The 27183-nt window shown below is 45.4% G+C and overlaps 1 protein-coding gene across 1 annotated transcript in view; it reads left to right on the top strand.

The window, feature by feature from the left end:
- TBX15 (T-box transcription factor 15) overlaps positions 1-27183 on the top strand; it is a 161569-nt gene that overhangs the window by 126946 nt on the left and 7440 nt on the right. Inside the window, exons 3-6 of the mRNA XM_077293608.1 lie at positions 9426-9527; positions 11000-11171; positions 11398-11565; positions 11704-11768. Coding sequence (XP_077149723.1) covers positions 9426-9527; positions 11000-11171; positions 11398-11565; positions 11704-11768 — 507 coding nt within the window. The remainder of the gene's footprint in view (positions 1-9425; positions 9528-10999; positions 11172-11397; positions 11566-11703; positions 11769-27183) is intronic.

The raw sequence follows: 27183 nt of genomic DNA, 5'->3' as shown, positions 1-27183 counted from the left end.
CTACTGATCTCAGCCCTACCAATCCGATCCACACTGATCAGACCCCCTACTGATCTGATCCCTACCAATCAGATCCCACACTGATCAGACCTCTACTGATCTGATCCCTACCAATCCGATCCCACACTGATCAGACCCCTACTGATCTGATCCCTACCAATCCGATCCCGCACTGATCAGACCTCTACTAATCTGATCCCTACCAATCCGATCCACACTGATCAGACCCCCTACTGATCTGATCCCTACCAATCAGATCCCACACTGATCAGACCTCTACTGATCTGATCCCTACCAATCCGATCCCACACTGATCAGACCCCTACTGATCTGATCCCTACCAATCCGATCCCGCACTGATCAGACCTCTACTGATCTGATCCCTACCAATCCGATCCCACACTGATCAGACCTCTACTGATCTGATCCCTACCAATCCAATCCCACACTGATCAGACCCCTACTGATCTGATCCCTACCAATCCGATCCCACACTGATCAGACCTCTACTGATCTGATCCCTACCAATCCGATCCCACACTGATCAGACCTCTACTGATCTGATCCCTACCAATCCGATCCCACACTGATCAGACCCCTGCTGATCTGATCCCTACCAATCCGATCCCACACTGATCAGACCTCTACTGATCTGATCCCTACCAATCCGATCCCACACTGATCAGACCCCTACTGATCTGATCCCTACCAATCCGATCCCACACTGATCAGACCTCTACTGATCTGATCCCTACCAATCCGATCCCACACTGATCAGACCTCTACTGATCTGATCCCTACCAATCCGATTCCACACTGATCAGACCTCTACTGATCTGATCCCTACCAATCCGATCCCACACTGATCAGACCCCTACTGATCTGATCCCTACCAATCCGATCCCACACTGATCAGACCCCTACTGATCTGATCCCTACCAATCCGATCCCACACTGATCAGACCTCTACTGATCTGATCCCTACCAATCCGATCCCACACTGATCAGACCCCTACTGATCTGATCCCTACCAATCCGATCCCACACTGATCAGACCCCTACTGATCTGATCCCTACCAATCCGATCCCACACTGATTAGACCTCTACTGATCTGATCCCTACCAATCCAATCCCACACTGATCAGACCTCTACTGATCTGATCCCTACCAATCCGATCCCGCACTGATCAGACCCCTACTGATCTAATCCCTACCAATCAGATCCCATACTGATCAGACCCCTACTGATCTGATCCCTACCAATCCGATCCCGCACTGATCAGACCCCTACTGATCTGATCCCTACCAATCCGATCCCGCACTGATCAGACCCCTACTGATCTGATCCCTACCAATCCGATCCCACACTGATCAGACCTCTACTGATCTGATCCCTACCAATCCGATCCCGCACTGATCAGACCCCTACTGATCTGATCCCTACCAATCCGATCCCACACTGATCAGACCTCTACTGATCTGATCCCTACCAATCCGATCCCACACTGATCAGACCTCTACTGATCTGATCCCTACCAATCCGATCCCACACTGATCAGACCTCTACTGATCTGATCCATAACAATCCGATCCCACACTGATCAGACCCCTACTGATCTGATCCCTACCAATCCGATCCCACACTGATCCAGACCCCTACTGATCTGATCCCTACCAATCCGATCCCACACTGATCAGACCTCTACTGATCTGATCCCTACCAATCCGATCCCGCACTGATCAGACCTCTACTGATCTGATCCCTACCAATCCGATCCCGCACTGATCAGACCCCTACTGATCTAATCCCTACCAATCAGATCCCATACTGATCAGACCCCTACTGATCTGATCCCTACCAATCCGATCCCGCACTGATCAGACCTCTACTGATCTGATCCCTACCAATCCGATCCCGCACTGATCAGACCCCTACTGATCTGATCCCTACCAATCCGATCCCACACTGATCCAGACCCCTACTGATCTGATCCCTACCAATCCGATCCCGCACTGATCAGACCCCTACTGATCTGATCCCTACCAATCCGATCCCATACTGATCAGACCCCTACTGATCAGATCCCTACCAATCCGATCCCGCACTGATCAGACCCCTACTGATCAGATCCATGCCAAGCAGATCCCTTCTGAACATAACTGTGCCAATCAAGCCCCAATTTATCAGAACCCTAGTGATCGGATCCTTACCAATCAGACTGCTACCGATTAAACCCCAACAAATGAAATTCCTACCATTCTCCTGCTGATCAGACCCCAACCGATCAGGTCCTTACTGATCAGTCTCTTACTGAACAGATTGTTAGTCACTTGTCCTGACTCCAGCGCCGGGCTTTGCTCTCTCTGTGCTAGGGAAACCCAGCAAGAACCTGTGATATTATTACTCAATGTCTTTGAAGGCCGGCTTAGGCTGCTATGCCCTTCATGAGTATTTGGGTAGTATAGCACTCTGCTACCACATGTTCATTAAGGGGATATCTACTTTCAATAATGTGGCCCCCAAAGTGTGTAAAGTACATATATCAGGTAATCAACCTCCCTGCAGTGGCATAGCTACAGTCCGAAGGGCTTCAGTGCAAAATTTAGACGTGGGCCCCTACCTACATGTTTGTCAGATGTATGGGCCCTTGTAGCATTCTAAATCTTATAAAGACATATGTGTGATAATTTCCCCCATCCTGCACTAATGTCACCCATCCTGGGCCCCTTCCTAGTATAATGTCTTCCAACCTGGGCCCCTTGAAGTAATAAAGTACCCCCGTTATGTGGTCCTTCCAGTAAAGATATTCTCTGTCCTGGACCTCTTCCAGTAATATTCTCCAACATCCTGAGCCCCTTCCTGCTATACTGTCCCCCATTGTAAAGCCCCTTACTGTAATAATGTCCCTATCCTGGCCATTCCTGGTATAATGTCCAACATCCTGAGCCCCTTCCTGCTATAATGTCTGCTATCCTGAGCCCCTTCTTGTAGTAATGTCCTTATCTTGTCCCTTCCTGGTATAATGTCCCCCATCCTGACCCCTTTTGGTAATAATGTTCCCCATACTGGTGTAATCTCCCCATCCTGGGCACCTTCCTGGTATAATGTCTTCGATCCTGGCCCCTTCCAGTAATAAATGTCCCCCACCCTGGCCCCTTTCAGCAATAATCTTCCCCATACTAGTGTGTAAAGTCCCCATCCTGGCCACCTTCCTGATATATCCCAGCTTCTGGACCCCTTCAAGTAATAGTGTCCTTCATTTTAATCTAATGTCCCCATCCTGTGACCCTTCAAGTAATATATCTCTCCCTTCCTGGGCACCTTCCTGGTATAATGTCCCCATCCTTGCTCCTTCCAGTAATATATGTCCCCCACCCTTGACCCTTCAAGTGATATATGATTGCTCATTCTGGGCCCCTTCCTGGTATAATATCCCAGCTCCTATGCCCCTGCTATAATAATGTCCCATTCTGCTGTTGTTCTCTAACAAATTTAAAAAAATAGAGAGATTCTTCTCACCTTCTCCTGCTCCCACGACGTGTGGCGTCCACTTCCATAGCTGGTGCAGAGGCCGACAGCAGACTTTTGGCATGCTTACTATGGGCGACGCATGACGTTATTGATAGGCATGCCTCCGTCAGCTGCCATCCTCTGAATGGGTCTCTGCGCTGCAATGCATTTCAACTGAATGAGCATCCAAGGACGCATATCCAGCAGAAATTGGCACTGGCAGGCCTTGGTGTGGAGGCAGGGTCGATCGTTATGCCCCTGCCTCCCTGGGTCCAGCACTGGCTTCCCGCTGCAGCTCAGTGTTGTGACTAGAGCGGTACCATCACATCAGCAGCACTCCTCACCGCTGCAGCCGCTCACTGATGTCAGTCCTTGTGCAGCGGTTGATGGCACGTGACGCTGAGCTCAGTGACTGGATAGTGCAGCCGCGGGGGCCAGTGCTGGGACCAGGGAGGGTCAGAACCTGCTGGGGTTACTTTATACACTTTACATATGTTAGGGGACACTTTATGTAGCGTGCTCATCCCCTTAAGTTTCAGCTTCACCAAGTGTTCAGATACCAGATAACTATCTCATCTCGGCTATGGTCGGAGTTGTCCACACCTTTGTCTCTGCTCATATTTGTGCTATTTACATCTATAACTCTGCTGTGTCTAGCTCCTGATAACAGCCTCATCTCCGTTATCCCGGAGCTGCGTCATCTTCTTCGGTATTTCAGTGCAGTACTGTCACAGTTCACGGGGAGGATACCTTTATCATCTCCACCACTCACACATATTTGTCATGAACCGGGGTTGTTTGGTTGCCCCTGGTTCTTTCTGAAGGGGATTTATCTATATCCCACTTCTCAGTTCCGGTTTAGAACTTGCAGCTCTCTGGCGCCCCCTTACCCTCAGGTAAGACCAGGTACTGCACCTAGGGTAATTAGTCACCAGAAAGGCTGCCTGCTATGTACTGGCTAATTGGCATGCTGCAGTGAGGGTGATATAACTACTCCCACTCAGGCGGAAACAATAATTATCAATGCCGCCGTCACTACAAAGCCTCCCAACTGCACAGGACAAATTCTGCTGCCACCAGCTCTGATTTTCTTAATTATTAACAGGTCCGGAGCCAACCCAGATTAGTAGCATAATTCACTTCAGAGGACGCGACAGTTCATTATAGAACAAGGAGAGACAAGCTAGTAATTTTATATTTTACTCCAAAAAGGTAGGCAGTGTTTACAGAAGTATAAAAAGGTATTATAAAGAAGACAAATCATATGTACAATACAATTACAAATAAAACAAGGATTAAAATTGAAAAGAACACTTACAAGTCGTTATGTCATTGCATCATCATGGCTGGTCATGTGTTATGATCCTTAGTGGTTGAGGATCACGAATTACTCCAGCTAAGTAACAAACATAGGACAAGCTCTAGGGAGGTGGCAAACTGGACTGACCGCAAATCTGAACCTATCCAAACACACTACAAGTAGCCGGTGAACGTGCCTAAAAATCCTAGACATCTCGAGCCAGCCTGAGGAAATAACTACCCCTAGAGAGAAAGAAAGACCTCTCTTGCCTCCAGAGAAATAATCCCCAAAGATATAGAAGCCCCCAACAAATAATAACGGTGAGGTAAGAGGAAGGCACATACACAGGGGTGAAAACAGATTCAGCAAATGAGGCCCACTAATACTGGATAGCAGAAAATAGTAAAGGGGTCTGTGCGGTCAGTAAAAAACCCTTACAAAATATCCACACTGAGATTTCAAGAACCCCCACACCAACTAACGGTGTGGGGGGAGAAACTCAGTCCCCTAGAGCAACCAGCAAGCGAGGAAATCACATCTTAGCAAGCTGGACAAGAAACATGATGAATGCTGATAATCAAAAAATGAACGGACAAAAACTTAGCTTGTCTTGGAGAGGCTGGGAGCAAGGTAATCACAAGGAATCTGAAGAGCACTGAATACATTGATAGCAGGCAAGGAACTGAGTATCCAGGTGAGCTAAATAGGAAACCAACCAAGGATAACGAACCAGCTGATGCAGCCAACCTGCAGAAAGACAACACTACACAGTACCGCTTGTGACCACTAGAGGGAGCCTAAAAATAGAGTTCACAACAGTCGTGTGCTGAAGAGGAGGGGCTACATCTAGATGCATCACACATCTGAACAGCAGCTAGACCCCGGACAAAAGACACAAGACTGATGTCTCACTAAGTTATCTCACAGCCCAAAACCCAGGCACTCCCCCTGTGGTGACCTCACTTAGATGCTGAAACCTCCCCTTTACTTGTAGCTATGGCAACCATTTTTATGCCTAGCTTGCTGTATGAATCTTGTATACTAAATACACTATGATAAGGATGTGCCCCACATCATGGGGATTCTTTTAAGTGTAAACACAGTAATTACATGACCCGCTTACAGAGAAATCCACTCTTTGCACTTGTTGCGTTTAGCTGCTAGCGGTTTCAGTGAGTTGTAGATCTATCAATGGACATTCAGAATATATAATTCTTATATCTCTAGCCTGGATCGTTGACCCTTTATATCATTTTAATAGAATAAAGAATCTCAGGCTTTCTGTACTAGTTTTGGCCAGTACCACGTGGGAGAGGGAATGAGTAGTGTTCACAGAGTCTGGTATTTGCAGCGCAGAGCTATATAAATTCTTGTGGGAGGAGGGAAACTGAGGGGTTTTGAATTACACACACAGGCAGGCGTCAGAGTGGTGAAGGGGGGTGTTGGAATGGCCCACAGCGTGTGTCTGCCATGGAACCTTCTAGAACTCGTGACAAGTGCGCACCTTTGCATTTAGTGCTTTCTGCTTCACTTCTTCATCTGCTGTCCTCTTCCTTCCTTGTGCCGACTGACAAGTTCTGCTCCGCTATATCATCCCTTCTGATCTGGGCTGCTCACTCTGACCTCTGGCTTAGAGAGGCCACGTCTCCAGGGGAGCCCATAACACAGATCCCTAGTGATCACACCCCACTGACCACACGCTGAGACCCAGTGGATGCTGATCATCCGGCCGGCAGCCATCTCTCCTGTGCTCCTGTGTTTTCTATGAGAAAGCCGCCGACTGATGTGTCTGTAGGTGGCCTATCTCCGGAAGATCAATACAATCGGCAGTCCAAAACCGAACATGTAGGATTAATGTTTTACTGACGATACATTGTCTGTGGTTTCCATACACATTACACTGTCTGCCGTGGATATCAATATATCAGTGCATGGGGGTCTTTACTGATTAGACCCCGATCGATCAGACCTCAACTGATCATCCCTACCAATCAGACCCCTCCCTACCAGAGTCTGCTGCACATTTCCCGACCATTCAGACCCCTATCGATCAGATTCCTACTGATCAGACCCTCATTGATTAGACCCCTATCGATCAGACCCCAACTGATCATCCCTACCAATCAGACCCCTCCCTACCAGAGTCTGCTGCACATTTCCCGACCATTCAGACCCCTATCGATCAGGCCCCAACTGATCATCCCTACCAATCAGACCCCTCCCTACCAGAGCCTGCTGCTCATTTCTCAACCATTCAGACCCCTAACGATCAGACCTCTTTCGATCACACGCCTACCTTTCAGACCTTTATCAACCTTTATCAAAGCGCTGCGGAATATGTTGGCGCTATATAAAAAAAAATTATTATTATTATAATGAAATCTCTACTGATCAGATCCCAACCGAATAGACCCCATGAAATAAAAAATGTGCCAATCCGATCCTACGGATCAGACGTTGAATACTCATGGAGACTAAGGGTATGTGTCCACGTTCAGAATTGCATCAGGATTTGGTCAGGATTTTTCATCAGTATTTGTAAGCCAAAACCAGGAGTGGGTGATAAATGCAGAAGTGGTGCATATGTTTCTATTATACTTTTCCTCTAATTGTTCCACTCCTGGTTTTGGCTTACAAATACTGATGAAAAATCCTGACCAAATCCTGATGCAATCCTGAACGTGGACACATACCCTTACACCCAGAGCTGCATTCACAGTTCTGCTAGTTGCCACTTGGAGTGAATGGACGCTCTCCCTGCAGTTGAGCTCCGGGTGACTTTTCAGCAGCTGCAGCATTTTCCTCGGTGTAAACCCAATATCTTGAAGAATGCGGCACAGCGGGGAGTTTCTGCACGGACAAGGATCCAGCAAGAGGCAGCTGGCGGATGTGAAGTCCTGCGGCCTGAGAGCAAACCGGAGACTTTTACAACTCTTTTTATTTTACAGTTTCCTTGCGGTTGCTGAAGTTGTAGGGTAATCTGACAGGGATCCCCAATAGTAAACTGCAGGGAGGTGATAATCTGCATGTCTGGAAGAAAACACCAATTAGTCAAAACTTTGGTCCCGGCTGCCTACCCAGACCGTTTAGGTCAAAGATCACGGTGAAGCAAGAAAATAAGAGTGTTTGTGTAAGCACATTAGCTTTCCCTGGATATGAGCTGTGTATCCCCAGATCAGACCCGGAGGCTCCACAATGTCCCCTGTAGGGAGACACGGTGAATGTGCCAGCCCCCCGGATTCAGCCTCAACCATTCATGAGAATTTTCCATGGACCAACGAGCAAAAATGAAAAGAAGCTTCTGGAAACCTGCAACTAGTCCATGGCGGATCGGTTTGGTGCACATTCTCTGGTTGGATATATGGAAATATTTATAATGTGTGAACATGAGAGGAACGACTCCTCCTTTGGCAGCAGCCATGTTTTACTGACAGTCTAGGCAGAGACCCATGAAGAGTCTGAGGAACCCCAACATTATGTCCCAGTATGGCTAAATCACAGGTGATCACCACTACTTTCCAAAACCACTTTTGATCAAGGAATTCTGTGACTCTGTCTGATCCCTTTGGTTAATAAGCAAGATTGGGGTCTCATAATGTCTCAGTAAGAGTACGACAAGAAGAGGAAGTATCAGAAGAGTGGTAAAAAGTCGGGAACCCACCAGCGTCTGGTACTAGGGTAAAGTGCACTATTGGGATTCGAGGCTACCAATATAGTCAATTATTTAGAGGCTTTTTCTTCTACTGAACTGCAGAATTAACCTCCCAGGTTTTTTGAGGAGAATGAAGGTATTGGAGAACCTGCTCCAATTCTTCCCCGTCATCGTCTTTGTAGGCGTTCCACCAATGGAGATGACCAGGACTAAGAAGGTCAAAATTCACAGCTCCCCAAATATTGGAGAGGAAAAACCAATGTTCCTGTAGTTTTCACAGATCACTATATAGAGCAAGAGAGAAAATTGTAAGAAACCCGGGGGATGTCCAACACCTTGAGGGAACAAGTATCCAAATGAAGAACTCTTACTGACCCCTGGGTCTTCTGTTCTGGGGGGGCTCAAGCCAAGTCATTAAAGGGGCTTTCCCACAGTCAAAGTACATTTTAATTAATACATAATAAAAAGCTCCACAATTGGATGTGTTCAATAATGTTCTTGTGCTGAAATAATCGTATAAATGTTTCCCCACTATGTATTGTGTTATTTGCTGTGTCCAACCATGTAAAGCTGCTCCAGGTGGGATGTGATGGAGTCAAGATAAACTGATGGTGTGTCCATAGATAAGCTGACCCATCGCTCCACATTTGCTATTGGAGTCCTGACGTTTTTTCATGGTTTGGGAAAGAAGAATTCTGGTGAATATTTTTTTTTTCATCTCAAAAGCAAGCATGACTAAAATTTACATCAAATTTATTATAGGTGGGTGCCATTTTTTGTCACAAATTGATGGTCTAAAGAGGGTAAAGTAAAAGTCAGTGTAAGTGAGGGAAAGGTCTGTAGCTTCCAGGAAGATAGGCCAGATCCATCACACAGCAGACCCTGATCTCCAACCCTACAGACCTTTAATCTGCTCATGGTTCCCTGTCCTTGGCACTAACCTCCTTGATATTTCTTGTAGGCGAATGTTCCCAGCAATGAGAGTGAAGATCTCAGGGTTGGATCCCCATCAGCAATATTATATAGCAATGGACATTGTGCCTGTGGACAACAAAAGATACAGGTGAGAACATACTCCGCATGGAGAGCAGCTGTGGACACCTTTTGGGCCATGTTTTACTTAAATGCATGCATGTTTGGCTAAAAATCATAATTTTGGAACATTCGTCTTCTAGAACCTCCGTGTATGAAAATATTTGTCAGAATGCAGAATGAGTTCTCAGTGACTGTCAGTGAGCTCATTGTTGTCCGCTTGTCTGATACGTGGAGCGTATTAGCTATAGGGGGGTGAAGTAGGTCTGTGCCCAGGTAGGAAGCCCAGAGCTGCCACCTAAGATGTAATACATTTCTCAGGGCAAGTGGCGGCTCTGGTACAGATTTTGCATTGGGGTCAGGAGCTTCCATTTATATCACTGTCCTTTCCTGTCATTCTATGTTGAGTCTTTCTGCCTGTCATCTCCAGGCTGTTCTGTCTTCTTCCAGACTTCTTTGTCTTCTCCATGATTTCCCATCCTCCTTCTGTCACTTGTCCACCTCTAGACCCTTCTGTCCCCCAAATTTCTCTATCTGCTATAGTCTTTTTTTCCCCTCCAGGCACATCCCCTGCCTCTGTCCCCTCCTGACACTTCTGTCTACTCTGTCCCCTTCTATGCCCCTCAAAGTTCCCTGTGTCCTCCAGACACTTCTGACAGAACCTGACTTCTTTGTCCTCTCCAGACACCCCCTGCTCCCTCTAACTCCTTTGTCCCCTACTGATTTCACTGTATCCCTTAAAGCTACCCTGTCCCCTCCAGAATATTCTCTTAATTTCAAGACTCCTTTGTTCACTTCCCAGACCCCTATGTCCCCTTCCATCTCCCTCTGACCTCCTCCAGCTCCCTCTGGTCCTTATGAACTACTGTGTCTCCTCATGACATGTCTGTCTCCTCAGTTCCTCTTCTATGCCCCTCGGAGCTTGCCTGTCCCCTCCAGATACCTCTGACCCAGATCATCTGTCCCCTCCAGAATCTTCTATCCTTTTCCTGACCCCTCTATCCCTCCTGTCTCCTTTGTCCTGACCATACTCCCTTGACTTCTCCAGATCACTCTGCCCTCCTTCAGACTCATCAGTCCCCTCCAAACTCCTCTGTCCTCTCCTGACTTCTCCTGCCCCTCTGGACTCTATTGTCATCTCCAGACTCTTCTGTTCCCCTTCAGACTTCTCTGCTCCTTGAAGACCCCACTGTCCCTCTCTGCACTCTCCATGGATTCTTCCAGACTTCTCCAGAGTCAGATGATTTGGCCTAGGGCTGATGTTAGGGCTCCTGTACATACGAGTAACAAGGCAGAAAATGAACATATATTGATTACAGCCATGATTCCACATTCTGGTGTGTCACAGTGAAAGTCGAGGCAATGACATATCGCCCTACTACCCAACTAAAAAACATCCATATCGACTGTTCACACCCTATTATTCAGATGTGGCCTGGACCCCCTGTATATTCTAATAGACATGAAGCATCATGGGGTCCGTCCTGTCTTCTTCTCTTTCAGATATGTTTATCATAGCTCTAAGTGGATGGTGGCTGGGAACGCTGACTCCCCGGTTCCTCCTCGTGTTTACATCCATCCTGACTCCTTGGCCTCCGGGGACACCTGGATGAGGCAGGTTGTCAGCTTCGACAAGCTCAAACTCACCAACAATGAGCTGGACGATCAAGGACATGTAAGTTCTGCCCGGTCCTGAGACTTTCTCAATGAGTGCGGACACATCTCACATGCACAGGATGGATATTATCACAAGTGCATGTAGCATAGTCATTAGGTGGGAGAGACTTTCATGTCTTCATAGCTAACTGCATTGGATACGACACTGCATGCCTCTTAATGCTCCATTGGTCTGTGTTTGGATACAGGGAATAATACCATGACTCCCGTGTATGTGGTTACAGATAATCCTGCACTCCATGCACAAGTATCAGCCCCGCGTCCATGTCATTCGAAAAGACTTCAGTAGCGAGTTGTCTCCAACCAAGTCGATTCCTGCAGGAGAAGGAGTGAAGACGTTCAACTTTCCCGAGACTGTCTTCACCACTGTGACGGCCTATCAGAACCAGCAGGTGAGCCCTCTGGCCGATTGTTGGGGCTCCTCACAGGAATGTGCTGCAGATTGTGCTGCAGAATCATTGATTTCATTCAGGACTATTAGTAATATTATCTTTAGTATTCGGTGAGTCATGGCTTTTGTTGTGTTCCAGATTACAAGGCTGAAGATTGACAGGAACCCCTTTGCCAAAGGATTCCGGGACTCGGGAAGAAACCGGTATGTCAGAGAATTAGTGTGCAGGCCAAAGCTGAGATTTCTTGGCTTCGGATCTTTCCTGGGATCATTTAGCAAACACATTTTCTTGTTAAAAATAAAAAGTAAAACGATATTTTTATGTTGATTTGGTTGAAGATTGTCATGAGAGGAACGTCTGTATGGACTCGGATCAAACACAAAGACGTATCCATTCATCAAACCCAGGCCCTTCCCCTCACCCCTGTGCAACCACAAAATCTGAGGAGAATGGTCAATGAGCCACCGCTTATCTCCAACTCTCTGGAAAGTTAATAAAAGAATCAGTCGCTAAAGTTTTTAAGCCCAGACCAAAACTAAATCTAAACCAAGGATTTTTTCATTTTTTTATCATTTCTATTTCTGTGAGATGATTCTTATATTTCGTGCATGTAATTTCTTTAGATCTTTGTTATAACTAGACAAAGATTGTAATAAACATCTGTGACTGATAACTGGCTCATCAGAGAAGCCATAGACCTTCATTGTAGACCAGTCCATCCATGTAAGCCATAGAGACCTGCCTTGCACTCTAGTCCATGCTAACTTTGTACCATCAATGTAAACCAGTCCATGCATGTAATCTACAGAACGTTTTCCTTGTACACCAAAGACTGTCTTTACAGATCAATCCAGCCATTAAGACTTCTAAAGTAGAAAACTCCAGATATGTAAACCATAGACCTCCATGTAAACCAGTTCATGTAACTCTAGACCACTCCTTATAAACCTAAATCCATCGGTCCCTCCATGTAAACTTTGCAGAATAGTCCGTCTATATGGACATAGACCTCCCTTGTTGACTTGTCCTCCTCTGTAAGCCATGGACTGGTCCATCCATGTAAACCATATAACTCCGTTATAGACCAGCACATATAAACCATAGGTCTCCACAGTGTAAACCAGCTCATCTACGTAAACCATAGATCTCCTTTGTAGACTAGTTCATTCATGTAAGTTACAGACCTTCTTCTTTGTAGACCAATCCGGTCCTGTAAACAAAAGACTGTCTTCATAGAACAGTCCATACATAAAGACCTATCTTGTATACAATTACAGGAATGTAAGCCATATACACTCACCGGCCACTTTATTAGGTACACCATGCTAGTAACGGGTTGGACCCCCTTTTGCCTTCAGAACTGCCTCAATTCTTCGTGGCATAGATTCAACAAGGTGCTGGAAGCATTCCTCAGAGATTTTGGTCCATATTGACATGATGGCATCACACAGTTGCCGCAGATTTGTCGGCTGCACATCCCAAAGATGCTCCATACAAGGCAGGATGGATCCATGCTTTCATGTTGTTTACGCCAAATTCTGACCCTACCATCCGAATGTCGCAGCAGAAATCGAGACTCATCAGACCAAGCAACGTTTTTCCAATCTTCTACTGTCCAATTTCGATGAGCTTGTACAAATTGTAGCCTCAGTTTCCTGTTCTTAGCTGAAAGGAGTGGTACCCGGTGTGGTCTTCTGCTGCTGTAGCCCATCTGCCTCAAAGTTCGACGCACTGTGCGTTCAGAGATGCTCTTAGGCCTACCTTGGTTGTAACGGGTGGCGATTTGAGTCACTGTTGCCTTTCTATCAGCTCGAACCAGTCTGCCCATTCTCCTCTGACCTCTGGCATCAACAAGGCATTTCCGCCCACAGAACTGCCGCTCACTGGATTTTTTTTCTTTTTCGGACCATTCTCTGTAAACCCTAGAGATGGTTGTGCGTGAAAATCCCAGTAGATCAGCAGTTTCTGAAATACTCAGACCAGCCCTTCTGGCACCAACAACCATGCCACGTTCAAAGGCACTCAAATCACCTTTCTTCCCCATACTGATGCTCGGTTTGAACTGCAGGAGATTGTCTTGACCATGTCTACATGCCTAAATGCACTGAGTTGCCGCCATGTGATTGGCTGATTAGAAATTAAGTGTTAACAAGAAGTTGGACAGGTGTACCTAATAAAGTGGCCGGTGAGTGTATATCTCTTGTAAACTAGACCATCCATGGAAATCATATACAGTATCGTTCTTGCAGGCCAGTCCATTCATCTAAATTGTAGACATTCAAACCAGTTCTTCCACGTAAACCTTTGACCTCTATAGTAGACTGGTTCATCATTGTAAGCCATAGAACTCCACTGTAAACAGCTTCATCCATGTAAGCCATAGACTTTCATCGTAGGCAAATCCATTTATGTAAACCCTAGACCTCTCTTGTAGACTGGTCTATACATGTAAGCCATAGACCTCCATTGTTGACCAGTCCATCCATGTAAGCGATAGACCTCCACTGTAGACCGGCCCATCCATCTAAGCCATAGACCTAATTGTAGATCAGTTCTTCCAGATAAACCCTAGACCACTCTTGTAGACTGGTCCGTACATGTAAGCCATAGATCTCCATTGTAGACCAGTTCATCCATGTAAACCATAGACCTCCATGGTAAACAATCCATCCATGTAAACTCTAGACCTCTTGTGTAGACTGGTCCATATACAGTGGGGCAAAAAAGTATTTAGTCAGTCAGCAATAGTGCAAGTTCCACCACTTAAAAAGATGAGAGGCGTGTGTAATTTACATCATAGGTAGACCTCAACTATGGGAGACAAACTGAGAAAAAAAATTCCAGAAAATCACATTGTCTATTTTTTTATCATTTTATTTGCATATTATGGTGGAAAATAAGTATTTGGTCAGAAACAAAATTTCATCTCAATACTTTGTAAAATATCCTTTGTTGGCAATGACAGAGGTCAAACGTTTTCTGTAAGTCTTCACAAGGTTGCCACACACTGTTGTTGGTATGTTGGCCCATTCCTCCATGCAGATCTCCTCTAGAGCAGTGATGTTTTTGGCTTTTCGCTTGGCAACTTTCAACTCCCTCCAAAGGTTTTCTATAGGGTTGAGATCTGGAGACTGGCTAGGCCACTCCAGGACCTTGAAATGCTTCTTACGAAGCCACTCCTTCGTTGCCCTGGTGGTGTGCTTTGGATCATTGTCATGTTGAAAGACCCAGCCACGTTTCATCTTCAATGCCCTTGCTGATGGAAGGTTTGCACTCAAAATCTCACGATACATGGCCCCATTTATTCTTTCATGTACCCGGATCAGTCGTCCTGGCCCCTTTGCAGAGAAACAGCCCCAAAGCATGATGTTTCCACCACCATGCTTTACAGTAGGTATGGTGTTTGATGGATGCAACTCAGTATTCTTTTTCCTCCAAACATGACAAGTTGTGTTTCTACCAAACAGTTCCAGTTTGGTTTCATCAGACCATAGGACATTCTCCCAAAACTCCTCTGGATCATCCAAATGCTCTCTAGCAAACTTCAGACGGGCCCGGACATGTACTGGCTTAAGCAGTGGGACACGTCTGGCACTGCAGGATCTGAGTCCATGGTGGCGTAGTGTGTTACTTATGGTAGGCCTTGTTACATTGGTCCCAGCTCTCTGCAGTTCATTCACTAGGTCCCCCCGCGTGGTTCTGGGATTTTTGCTCACCGTTCTTGTGATCATTCTAACCCCACGGGGTGGGATTTTGCGTGGAGCCCCAGATCGAGGGAGATTATCAGTGGTCTTGTATGTCTTCCATTTTCTAATTATTGCTCCCACTGTTGATTTCTTCACTCCAAGCTGGTTGGCTATTGCAGATTCAGTCTTCCCAGCCTGGTGCAGGGCTACAATTTTGTTTCTGGTGTCCTTTGACAGCTCTTTGGTCTTCACCATAGAGGAGTTTGGAGTCAGACTGTTTGAGGGTGTGGACAGGTGTCTTTTTATACTGATAACAAGTTTAAACAGGTGCCAATACTACAGGTAATGATTGGAGGAAAGAGGAGACTCTTAAAGAAGAAGTTACAGGTCTGTGAGAGCCAGAAATCTGGATTGTTTGTTTCTGACCAAATACTTATTTTCCACCAGAATATGCAAATAAAATGATAAAAAAACAGACAATGTGATTTTCTGGATTTTTTTTTCTCAGTTTGTCTCCCATAGTTGAGGTCTACCTATGATGTAAATTACAGACGCCTCTCATCTTTTTAAGTGGTGGAACTTGCACTATTGCTGACTGACTAAATACTTTTTTGCCCCACTGTATGTAAACCATGGACCTCCATTGTAGACAGATCCACCATGTAAGTGGAGTGCCCCTAGTAGGGCAGCGGGGTACTCGGTACCAGGTCCTTCGGTTCTCGGTCGGAATGTCACGGTGGCTGACCCGGTCCGTGGCCCTAGGGACGTCCGTTGTAAATGGGGGAAAGGTCTTTAAAGGGATAATGTTTGTGACGCCACCTGTGGTATTCGGTCAGGGTGACCGACGCTGCTTAGGGGTCCGCTGGGGTGATGTGATGGCAGCTAGATGGTATACCTTCCCACAGGTGAAGTATGTCCCCAGGGCTTCCCAGAGTGTAGATGGTGGATGGTGAGAGGCACAGTGAAGAACGAGGACACAAGGTTGCAGTCTCTTTACCTTTACTGAAGACTTCAGCATCCACAGTCCAGGGTACCGACCACAGGGTAGGCAGAGTCTGGCTGGTCTGAAGGCAAATCCAGAGTCCCCTTATCCAGGTGGAAATCAGTAGCCTTTCTCTAGCGCCTGGGTGTTGTAGTACCTCCCTGCTGAGTTTCTCGGTAAGGTCCTCACAACTATTGCAGATGTTATGTCTCTTTCTCTCCGTCCCCCTGATGGATAGGATAGGACAAACCCGTATGACTGATGGCCTGAGGCTTTTTACAGGGACTCTATCACGCCCCAGCCCCCACAAGTTGCCACCGTGCCTCCTGGGTATAAGGTCGGGCAGCTAACGTGGAATTAACTGTCCTGCCGGTCTCTGAAGTAAAGCGTAGAGATCCTTACTCCCTCGGTGTTCTGGATACCGGATTCTGTGTCTCAGAAGGAGGCAGCCTTTTGCAAGGCAGAACTCCTTCTGGATTCCTCTCCTTTTGCTATGACTTCGTTTCTCACTCTCTGCAACACACTTCTCTTCTAATGTCTCTTCCTCAGGATGCTGCCGCAAGTGGGGCAGGAGCAGCTCCGTGGCCTTCTGTCTAGGCCTCTGACAGGATCCCACCCCTGTCAGGGACCCACTACCTGAGCGGAGCCCAGATAGCAGCTCACTCGGTGAAGCCCAGCTCGCTTCTGCCTAACTTCCTGTCCAGACCACCAGTTTTACCTAATTGCGAGGAGTGCCCTAATAGATAGGAACGTAGCTCCCCCTGGCGGCCTGGAGTGTGAAGTGTGTTGTGTGGTTTGTGATACCTGGTAAAGAGATCTCCTTTATTCCCTTCAGACGTAACATCACTCCCCCTGGTGGAAGAACGACATTACTGCAACGACCAGAACTCTGGGGCGCTGCATAAGCCATAGACATCCACTGTTGACCAGTCCATACATCCATCCATGTAAGCCATAGATCTCAATTGTAGACCAGTTCATCTTGTAGACTAGTCCATACATGTAAGCCATGGACCTCCATTCTAGACCGGTCGAATCCACATAAGCCATAGACCTCCACTGTAGACCGGTCCATCCATGTAAACCATAGGCCTCAATTGTAGAAAGGTTCATCCAAATAAACCCTAGACCACACTTGCAGACTGGTCCATATATGTAAACCACAGATCTCCATTGTAAACCATTGCATCCAGCCATTGAGCTCCATTGTAGACCGGTCTGTCTATTTAAACCTAAACCCTAAACCTCCATTGTAGACCAGTGCATCCACATAAACCCTAGACCTCCATTGTAGACTAGTTCATTTATGTAAGTCATAGACCTTCATTGTAGACTGGTCCATCCATGTAATCAATATACATGCATTGTAGACCAGTCCATCCATGTAAACCCTAGACCTCTCTTGTAGACTGGTCCATGCATGTAAGCCATAGTACTTAATTGTAGACCAGTTCATTCACATAAACCCAGAACCTGTATTGTGTAGACTCGTTCATTCGTGTAAGCCATAGACCTCCATTTTAGACCACTCCATCCATATAAATGCAAGACCTCTCTTGTATTGTGGTCCATTTATGTAAGCCATAGGCCCCATTAAAGACCAGTCCATCAATATAAACCCTAGACCTCCTTTGTAGACCAGTCCATCCATATTAACACTAGACCTCCTGTGTAGACCAGTCCATCCATATAAACCTTAGACCTCCTTTGTAGACCAGTCCATCCATGTTAACACTAGACTTCCTTTGTAGACCAGTCCATCTATATAAACCATAAACCTCCTTTGTAGACCAGTCCATCCATATTAATCCTAGTCCTCCTTTGTAAACCAGGCCATCCATACAAACACTAGACCTCCTTTGTAGACCAGTCCATCCATATAATCTCTAGACCTCATTTGTAGACCAGTCCATCCATGTAAACCCTAGACCTCCTTTGTAGACCAGTTCATCCATATAAACTCTAGACCTCATTTGTAGACTAGTCTATCCATATAAACCCTAGACCTCCTTTGTACACCAGTCCATCCATATAAACCCTAGACCTCCTTTGTATACCAGTCCATCCATATAAACCCTAGACCTCCTTTGTAGACCATTTCATCCATATAAACGCTAGACCTCCTTTGTAGAGCAGTCCTTCCATACAAACACTAGACGTCCTTTGTAGACCAGTTCATCCATATAAACCCTAGACCTCTTTTGTACACCAGTCCATCCATATAAACACTAGACCTCCTTTGCAGACCAATCCATTCACATAAACCCTAGACCTCCTTTGTAGACCAGTCCATCCATATAAACCCCAGACCTCCTTTGTAGACCAGTCCATCCATATAAACACTAGACCTCCTTTGCAGACCAATCCATTCACATAAACCCTAGACCTCCTTTGTAGAGCAGTCCTTCCATTCAAACACTAGACGTCCTTTGCAGTCCAGTCCATCCATATAAACCCTAGACCTCCTTTGTAGAGCAGTCCTTCCATACAAACCCTAGACCTCCTTTGTACACCAGTCCATCCATATAAACCCTAGACCTCCTTTGTACACCAGTCCATCCATATAAACCCTAGACCTCCTTTGTAGACCATTTCATCCATATAAACTCTAGACCTCCTTTGTAGAGCAGTCCTTCCATACAAACACTAGACCTCCTTTGTAGATCAGGCCATCCATACAAACACTAGACCTCCTTTGTAGAGCAGTCCTTCCATTCAAACACTAGACATCCTTTGCAGTCCAGTCCATCCATATAAACCCTAGACCTCCTTTGTAGAGCAGTCCTTCCATACAAACACTAGACGTCCTTTGTACACCAGTCCATCCATATAAACCCTAGACCTCCTTTGTACACAGTCCATCCATATAAACCCTAGACCTCCTTTGTAGACCATTTCATCCATATAAACTCTAGACCTCCTTTGTAGAGCAGTCCTTCCATACAACACTAGACCTCCTTTGTAGACCAGGCCATCCATACAAACACTAGACCTCCTTTGTAGACCAGTCCATCCATATAAACCCTAGACCTCCTTTGTAGACCAGTCCATTCACATAAACCCTAGACCTCCTTTGTAGACCAGTCCATACATATAAACCCTAAACCTCCTTTGTAGACCAGTCCATTCACATAAACCCTAGACCTCCTTTGTAGACCAGTCCATCCATATAAACCCTAGACCTCCTTTGTAGACCAGTCCATCCATATAAACCCTAGACCTCCTTTGCAGACCAAACCATTCACATAAACCCTTCTATATCAGACCAACCATGCAGTTCTTGTGTCAGAGGCTTTGGTAATCTTCTGGCTCACATCAGTCTGATTATTGCTGAGATATTGCTGCTTGTGATATTAGTCTTCATCATCGGAGCCTGGGACCTCATATATTAGTCCTCCTATTAGTCATTATGTAGACCTCAGCTTTACACGTCCCAGGTTTTTTGTTGGCTCCATTATGAGCAGAGCAGGTTAAAAATAGTTAAAACCAGACCTTGTCATGTTAGATTTCTACTTCTTCCTGGAGATGGGATCCAGAGTATGTGGCGCAGGACCGGCAGTCTATAAAATCCCACTTTAATTGCCTGCAGCGCTCTGAAAATAACTCAAAGTATCTGCAGTAGAAGAGTGGTCTGGCCTGTAAATACTCCGCACAATAAAGCAGATTACTGGGAGAGGTGAATACTGATAAATCTGGAAGGTTGGGATTTGCCTGAGATGTTGGGCAGCGCTGTAATACATGTCTTAATAACAGGGGATTAGGAGGCATGGCCAGGCCGTAACACATGGCTAATTTCTATTGATACTCAACATAGACATGAATGGCGGCTATAAAGTCCAGGAATCATTCTCAGGTTGTCACAATGAGATGTAACAAAGACTTTATTTTTTTAACACCTTTTCCTATAATCACATGTTTTTCTGTATTGTCTGGAGATGGATGAGGTTCAGCAATACAATAGCCGGGGACTTAAAGGAAATCTCCACTTTTACAACAGTTGATCCCTTCAGAAACGACAAAGTGACTTTGTAAATACTTTGTCTGATTTCAGACTACTTTGTGTTTTGTGTCCAAGGTGAAGCTATTTTCAGATTCCTTTTATTACTGGATTTATAGTTAACTAGCTGTACTACCCGGCTTCGCCCGGGTTAATGACTGCTGTTAGCAAAATAGAATGTGTTAACAAAAATTTATTCTGCACACAAAAACCACAAAACAAATAGATAGAAATGTAATTATTAAAAGGCAAAAACTAAGCAAATAGAAGCATTTCACAACATATATTAGCTTTGTTATACTGAGAATGTCTTTGTTGCCTATATTAACCAATCAGAGCTCAGGTTAATTAACTGTAGCAAAATAGAAGCTGAGCTGTGATTGGTTGCTATTGGCAGCCTGATAAATCCCCAGCCAACAGGAAGCCCTCCCCCCTGGCAGTATATATTAGCTCACACATACACATAATAGACAGGTCATGTGACTGACAGCTGCCGTATTTCCTATATGGTACATTTGTTGCTCTTGTAGTTTGCTTATTAATCAGATTTTTATTTTTGAAGGACAATACCAGACTTGTGTGTGTTTTAGGGCGAGTTTTATGTGTCAAGTTGTGTGTGTTGAGTTGCGTGTGGCGACATGCATGTAGCGACTTTTGTGAGATGAGTTTTGTGTGGCGACATGCGTGTAGCAACATTTTGTGTGTTGAGTTGCATGTGACAGGTTAGTGTAGCAAGTTGTGTGCAGCAAGATTTGTGCATGGCGAGTTTTGCGCGTGGCGAGTTTTATGTGTGGTGCATTTTGAGTATGTGCAAGTTTTGTGTGAGGCAACTTTTGCATGTGGTGCAACTTTTGTACATGTGGCAATTTTTCTGTGTGTGCAAGTTTTGCATGAGGTGAGTTTTCCATGAGGTGAGTTTTGCACGTGTGGCGAGTTTTGCGTGAGCCTAGTTTTGCATATGGCGAGTTTTGCATGTAGCGAGTTTTGAGTGGTGACTTTTGTGTTTCGACTTTTATGTGGCGAGGTTGGTGTGTGTGTGTGGTGAAATGTGTGCTGAGGGTGGTATATGTGTTCAAGCACGTGGTAGTGTGTGGCGCATTTTGTGTTTGTGTTCATATCCCCGTGTGTGGTGAGTATCCCATGTCGGGGCCCCACCTTAGCAACTGTACGGTATATACTCTTTGTCGCCATCGCTCTCATTCTTTAAGTCCTCATTGTTCACATCTGGCAGCTGTCAATTTTCCTCCAACACTTTTCCCTTCACTTTTTCCCCATTATGTAGATAGGAGCAAAATTGTTTGGTGAATTGGAACGCGCGGGGTTAAAATTTCACCTCACAACATAGCCTATGACGCTCTCGGGGTCCAGACGTGTGACTGTGCAAAATTTTGTGGCTGTAGCTGCGACGGTACAGATGCCAATCCCGGACATACACACATACATACATACACACATTCAGCTTTATATATTAGATATACCTGTATGTAATCTCCTGTATATAGTATATACCTGTGTGTCATCTCACCTATATATAGTATATATCTGTGTGTCATCTCCTGTATATAGTATATACCTGTATGTCATCTCCTCCTATACATAGCATATACCTGTGTCATCTCCTCCTGTATATACTATATACCTGTAGGTAATCTGCTCCTGTATATAGTATATACCTGTGTGTCATCTCCTCCTGTATATAGTATATACCTGTATGTCATCTCCTCCTGTATGTAGTATGTACCTGTATGTCATCTCCTCCTCTATATAGTATATACCTGTGTGTCATCTCTCCTGTATATAGTATATATCTGTGTGTCATCTCCTCCTGTATATAGTATATACCTGTGTGTCATCTCCCCTGTAAATAGTATATACCTGTGTGTCATCTCCTGTATATAGTATATAGCTGTATGCCATCTCCTCCTGTATTAGCCCTCGTTCACACGTTATTTGGTCAGTATTTTTACCTCAGTATTTGTAAGCTAAAATGGCAGCCTGATAAATCCCCAGCCAACAGTAAGCCCACCCCCTGGCAGTATATATTAGCTCACACATACACATAATAGACTGGTCATGTGACTGACAGCTGCCGGATTCCTATATGGTACATTTGTTGCTCTTGTAGTTTGTCTGCTTATTAATCAGATTTTTATTTTTGAAGGATACCAGACTTGTGTGTGTTTTAGGGCGAGTTTCGTGTGTCAAGTTGTGTGTGTTGAGTTGCGTGTGGCGACATGCATGTAGGGACTTTTGTGAGATGAGTTTTGTGTGGCGACATGCGTGTAGCAACTTTTTGTGTGTCGAGTTGCATGTGACAGGTTAGTGTAGCAAGTTGTGTGCAGCAAGTTTTGCGCATGGCGAGTTTTGCGCGTGGCGAGTTTTATGTGTGGTGCCTTTTGAGTATGTGCAAGTTTTGTGTGAGGCAACTTTTGCATGTGTTGCAACTTTTGTGCATGTGGCAATTTTTCTGCGTGTGGCAATTTTTCTGCGTGTGCAAGTTTTGCGTGTGGCGAGTTTTGCACGTGTGGCGAGTTTTGCATGTGGAGAGTTTTGCGCGTGGCGAGTTTTGAGCGGCGACTTTTGTGTTTCTACTTTTATGTGGCGAGGTTGGTGTATGTGTGGTGAAATGTGCACTGAGGGTGGTATATGTGTTCGAGCACGTGGTAGTGTGTGGCGCATTTTGTGTGTGTGTTCATATCCCCGTGGTGGTGTGATTATCCCATGTTGGGGCCCCACCTTAGCAACTGTACAGTATATACTCTTTGGTGCCATCGCTGTCATTCTTTAAGTCCCCCTTGTTCACATCTGGCAGCTGTTAATTTGCCTCCAACACTTTTCCTTTCATTTTTTCCCCATTATGTAGATAGGGGCAAAATTGTTTGGTGACTTGGAAAGCGCGGGGTTAAAATTTCACCTCACAACATAGCCTATGACGCTCTCGGGGTCCAGACGTGTGACTGTGCAAAATTTTGTGGCTGTAGCTGCTACGGTTCAGATGCCAATCCCGGACATACATACATACATACATACATACACACACACACACATTCAGCTTTATATATTAGATTGGGGAGTATCGGTTTCAGGACGATCATTAAATGATGACCACCGTCATTATTAAGCCATTGAGTCCACTGGCAGTAATCCTATCACCAGTGCTCTGTGTTGGTCTTCAGTCATCCCAATGTCGTGTTCCTGAGCTCTTGGAGTAGGACTTTACGCTTTCTTCCTCTGTTCCCTTCCTTTAATTTTTGTTGACTTTTTCTTGTCTCATAATATATCAAGAATGGGATTAAGCTTCATTCTGGTCATTTGTCCTCTGAGAGGTCCTTTTGGATGTAATTTGGTCAAGATGAGTTTTTGCTTTCTGTGTACGCTAAAATCTCTAAAATAAACTTTTAGTTCTGTATTTCTGCCATCCTGTTTTGTGCCTAATAAATTTGATAAGTAATCATCATGTATCTCCTCCCAATTGAACATCAGCTAGTTCCCCTCAAGGAACCTTCTCCATACCTAAGTCTTATTGATTCTGACCCATCTCCTTGCAACAAACCTTCTTACCTTATTCCTGAGTGACTCTTAGGTGATCTTGATCGATCTTCTATGTGATCTTCACCTTAATCTACTACTTAGTGACCTTCCATATATCATACAGGAGTGACCTTCATCTAGTTCTTCTATAGTGACCTCCATCTCTTATTCTTAAGGTACCTTCACATGAAACGACATCGCTAGCGATCCATGACGTTGCAGCGTCCTCGCTAGCGATATCGTTTCGTTTGACACGCAGCAGCGATCAGGATCCTGCTGTGATGTCGCTGGTCGCTGAATAAAGTCCAGAACTTTATTTGGTCGTCCGATCGCCGTGTATCGTTGTGTTTGAAAGCAAAAGCAACGATACCAGCGATGTTTTACACTGGTAACCAGGGTAAATATCGGGTTACTAAGAGCAGGGCCGCGCTTAGTAACCCGATGTTTACCCTGGTTACCAGCGTAAAAGTAAAAAAAACAAACAGTACATACTCACCTGCGCGTCCCCCAGCGTCTGCTTCCTGACACTTACTGAGCGCCGGCCCTAAAGTGAAAGTGAAAGCACAGCGGTGACGTCACCGCTGTGCTGTTAGGGCCGGAAATCAGTCAGTGTCAGGAAGCAGACGCTGGGGGACGCGCAGGTGAGCATGTACTGTTTGTTTTTTTACTTTTACGCTGGTAACCAGGGTAAACATCGGGTTACTAAGCGCGGCCCTGCGCTTAGCAACCCAATGTTTACCCTGGGTACCCGGGGACCTCGGCATCGTTGGTCGCTGGAGAGCGGTCTGTGTGACAGCTCTCCAGCGATCAAACAGCGACGCTGCAGCGATCGGCATCGTTGTCGCTATCGCTGCAGCGTCGCTTCGTGTGAAGGTACCTTTAAGCAATTTTCAACTAAAGGTACCTTCACACGAAACGATATCGCTAGCGATCCGTGACGTTGCAGCGTCCTCGCTAGCGATATCGTTTCGTTTGACACGCAGCAGCGATCAGGATACTGCTGTGATGTCGCTGGTCGCTGAATAAAGTTCAGAACTTTATTTGGTCGTCCGATCGCTGTGTATCGTTGTGTTTGACAGCAAAAGCAACGATACCAGCGATGTTTTACACTGGTAACCAGGGTAAACATCGGGTTACTAAGCGCAGGGCCGCGCTTAGTAACCCAATGTTTACCCTGGTTACCAGCGTAAAAGTAAAAAAAACAAACAGTACATGCTCACCTGCGCGTCCCCCAGCGTCTGCTTCATGACACTTACTGAGCGCCGGCCCGAAAGTGAAAGTGAAAGTGTGCTGTTAGGGCCGGAGCTCAGTCAGTGTCAAGAAGCAGACGCTGGAGGACGCGCAGGTGAGCATGTAATGTTTGTTTTTTTTACTTTTACGCTGGTAACCAGGGTAAACATCGGGTTACTAAGCGCGGCCCTGCGCTTAGTAACCCGATGTTTACCCTGGTTACCCGGGGACCTCGGCATAGTTGGTCGCTGGAGAGCGGTCTGTGTGACAGCTCTCCAGCGACCAAACAGCGACGCTGCAGCGATCGGCATCGTTGTCGCTATCGCTGCAGCGTCGCTTCGTGTGAAGGTACCTTAACTCTTCACATGAGACCTTCTTATCCTAAACTCAAGTGACGCTCAATGTACTTGACTTGAGTGATCTTCACCCTGCCATAATCCCAAGTGACCTTTGATTTACTCTACTCGAAAGACCTTCATCTAGTTCCTCACAAGTAAACTTCACCTCTACTACTCTTAAATGATCTTTATCTATCTCCTTGCAAGAAACCTACAATGTACCTTCCTTGATTAACCTTCATCTATCTTCAGTCATGTGGCCTTTACCTTACCATAATATTAAGTCACCTTTCATTTTGCTTTATCACTTTGTCTTGGTCTTTCCTTGAGATCTTTACAATTTTGGCTGACATTTGGAGAACATCTGTCTGTACGTTGTCGTATATCTGCTAACTTCACTAGCTGTTTTTGCTATTCTTCCTTCTTTTACCCTTTTTCCTTTTAATGCTCTTAACCTGTCCCACTGACCTTCATCTTCTTCTTCAGCCCTTAATCTTATTAAACATTTGGTTGCAAGTTTATAAAGACACATTGACCCAATCCTTCTATGTTGAATGTAGATCCACGGTAACATTGTTCCATGATCCACAAACCTGGTACTGTCCAGCAGATCTTTTACAGATCCTACGCTTGACTTCTACAAATCTCCATCCTAATGAGGGAATACGAATGAAGTCAGATAAAGTCCAGGAGGATCATAAAAGACCCATATTTCTTCATACTCCCAGTCATCTTCCACTAAGCCCTTCAGACGTGTGAGGAAACCTGACTATTGGTTGACCACAGAACAGCCATATCTTTTCCAACTTGGTCTCACATCTGTGGCCAAATTGGAAAACTTTCTGACAGCTGATGTACTTGCGCCCTGATTTTTTTGCTTGATTCTTGGAGCAATCTCACTGGGTTTGGCCAACCTTATGTGACACTGCTCAACTCGTGGCTTTCGTCAACTAATTCAAGATGTTGCCGGTTCTTCTTCTGACTTTCCATTATCTGATTTTCCTCTCGAATGCTCATCTGTCCATCACCTATGACACATAACTGGATCATGGAGATATCAGTCATCTTCCCTAAGACATCTCTTACCGTCTTCTGCTCCACTTTGGTGACGTAGCTGACACAGCGCAGACCATGTGGATCCCATTATCCAGATATGCAAAACATCTTGTTCCATTTTCCATACAATACAACAGTTTGATTTATTGCTCGATATTAAAAATGTGGAGCGCTAAGACAAGGGAAAGAAAGATGAAAAGATACATCAAATTTTTCATACCTATTAAAAGTACAAAACTCTCTTTAAATGGATCCAAATGTAGCACGATCCAAGGAGCAGACCCTCAAATAGCTTTGCTTTGGTTTTCATTTGTGTTCGACACAAAGGCACGTATGTAAGGTCGGTCCTGCTCCAGCGTCTGGCACAAGAGACGTTCAAGCCACTTATCGTCACATTTTCACAAAGCCAACTCCGACAGCGCAGAAGCCGGACCAAGTCCTAGCGCACAGTTCTTCTATGTTATCATTCACATATCCGGGAGCTCCAAGAACACAATAGTTGTGGTCATATCCTAGGAGATGGCATGCTTCATTCTAAAAAGTGGTTCCCTCTCACATATTGTAGCAGAAGACATGGAGTCAGCTTGTGGAGAATCTTTATGTAGAGGGGTGACCCATTAATATTGGTTCCCGACAATGCATGGCTTCCTCAATGACCATCCACCTAATGCGTTTTCTTACTCTACGTTGGCCTGTTATATCCCAATTATTGACTTGAGGTTTGGAGCCCTCGGGTCTTTCTGAGGACCATGTGATTGATCTATTACATTGCTCCCAATGTCAGCTACTTCATCAGAG

This window comes from Ranitomeya variabilis, chromosome 3 (genome assembly GCF_051348905.1).
Source record: "Ranitomeya variabilis isolate aRanVar5 chromosome 3, aRanVar5.hap1, whole genome shotgun sequence".
Taxonomy (NCBI): domain Eukaryota; kingdom Metazoa; phylum Chordata; class Amphibia; order Anura; family Dendrobatidae; genus Ranitomeya; species Ranitomeya variabilis.
The sequence above is the reverse complement of the archived record's forward strand: the minus strand, read 5'-3'. Positions and strand labels throughout refer to the sequence as shown.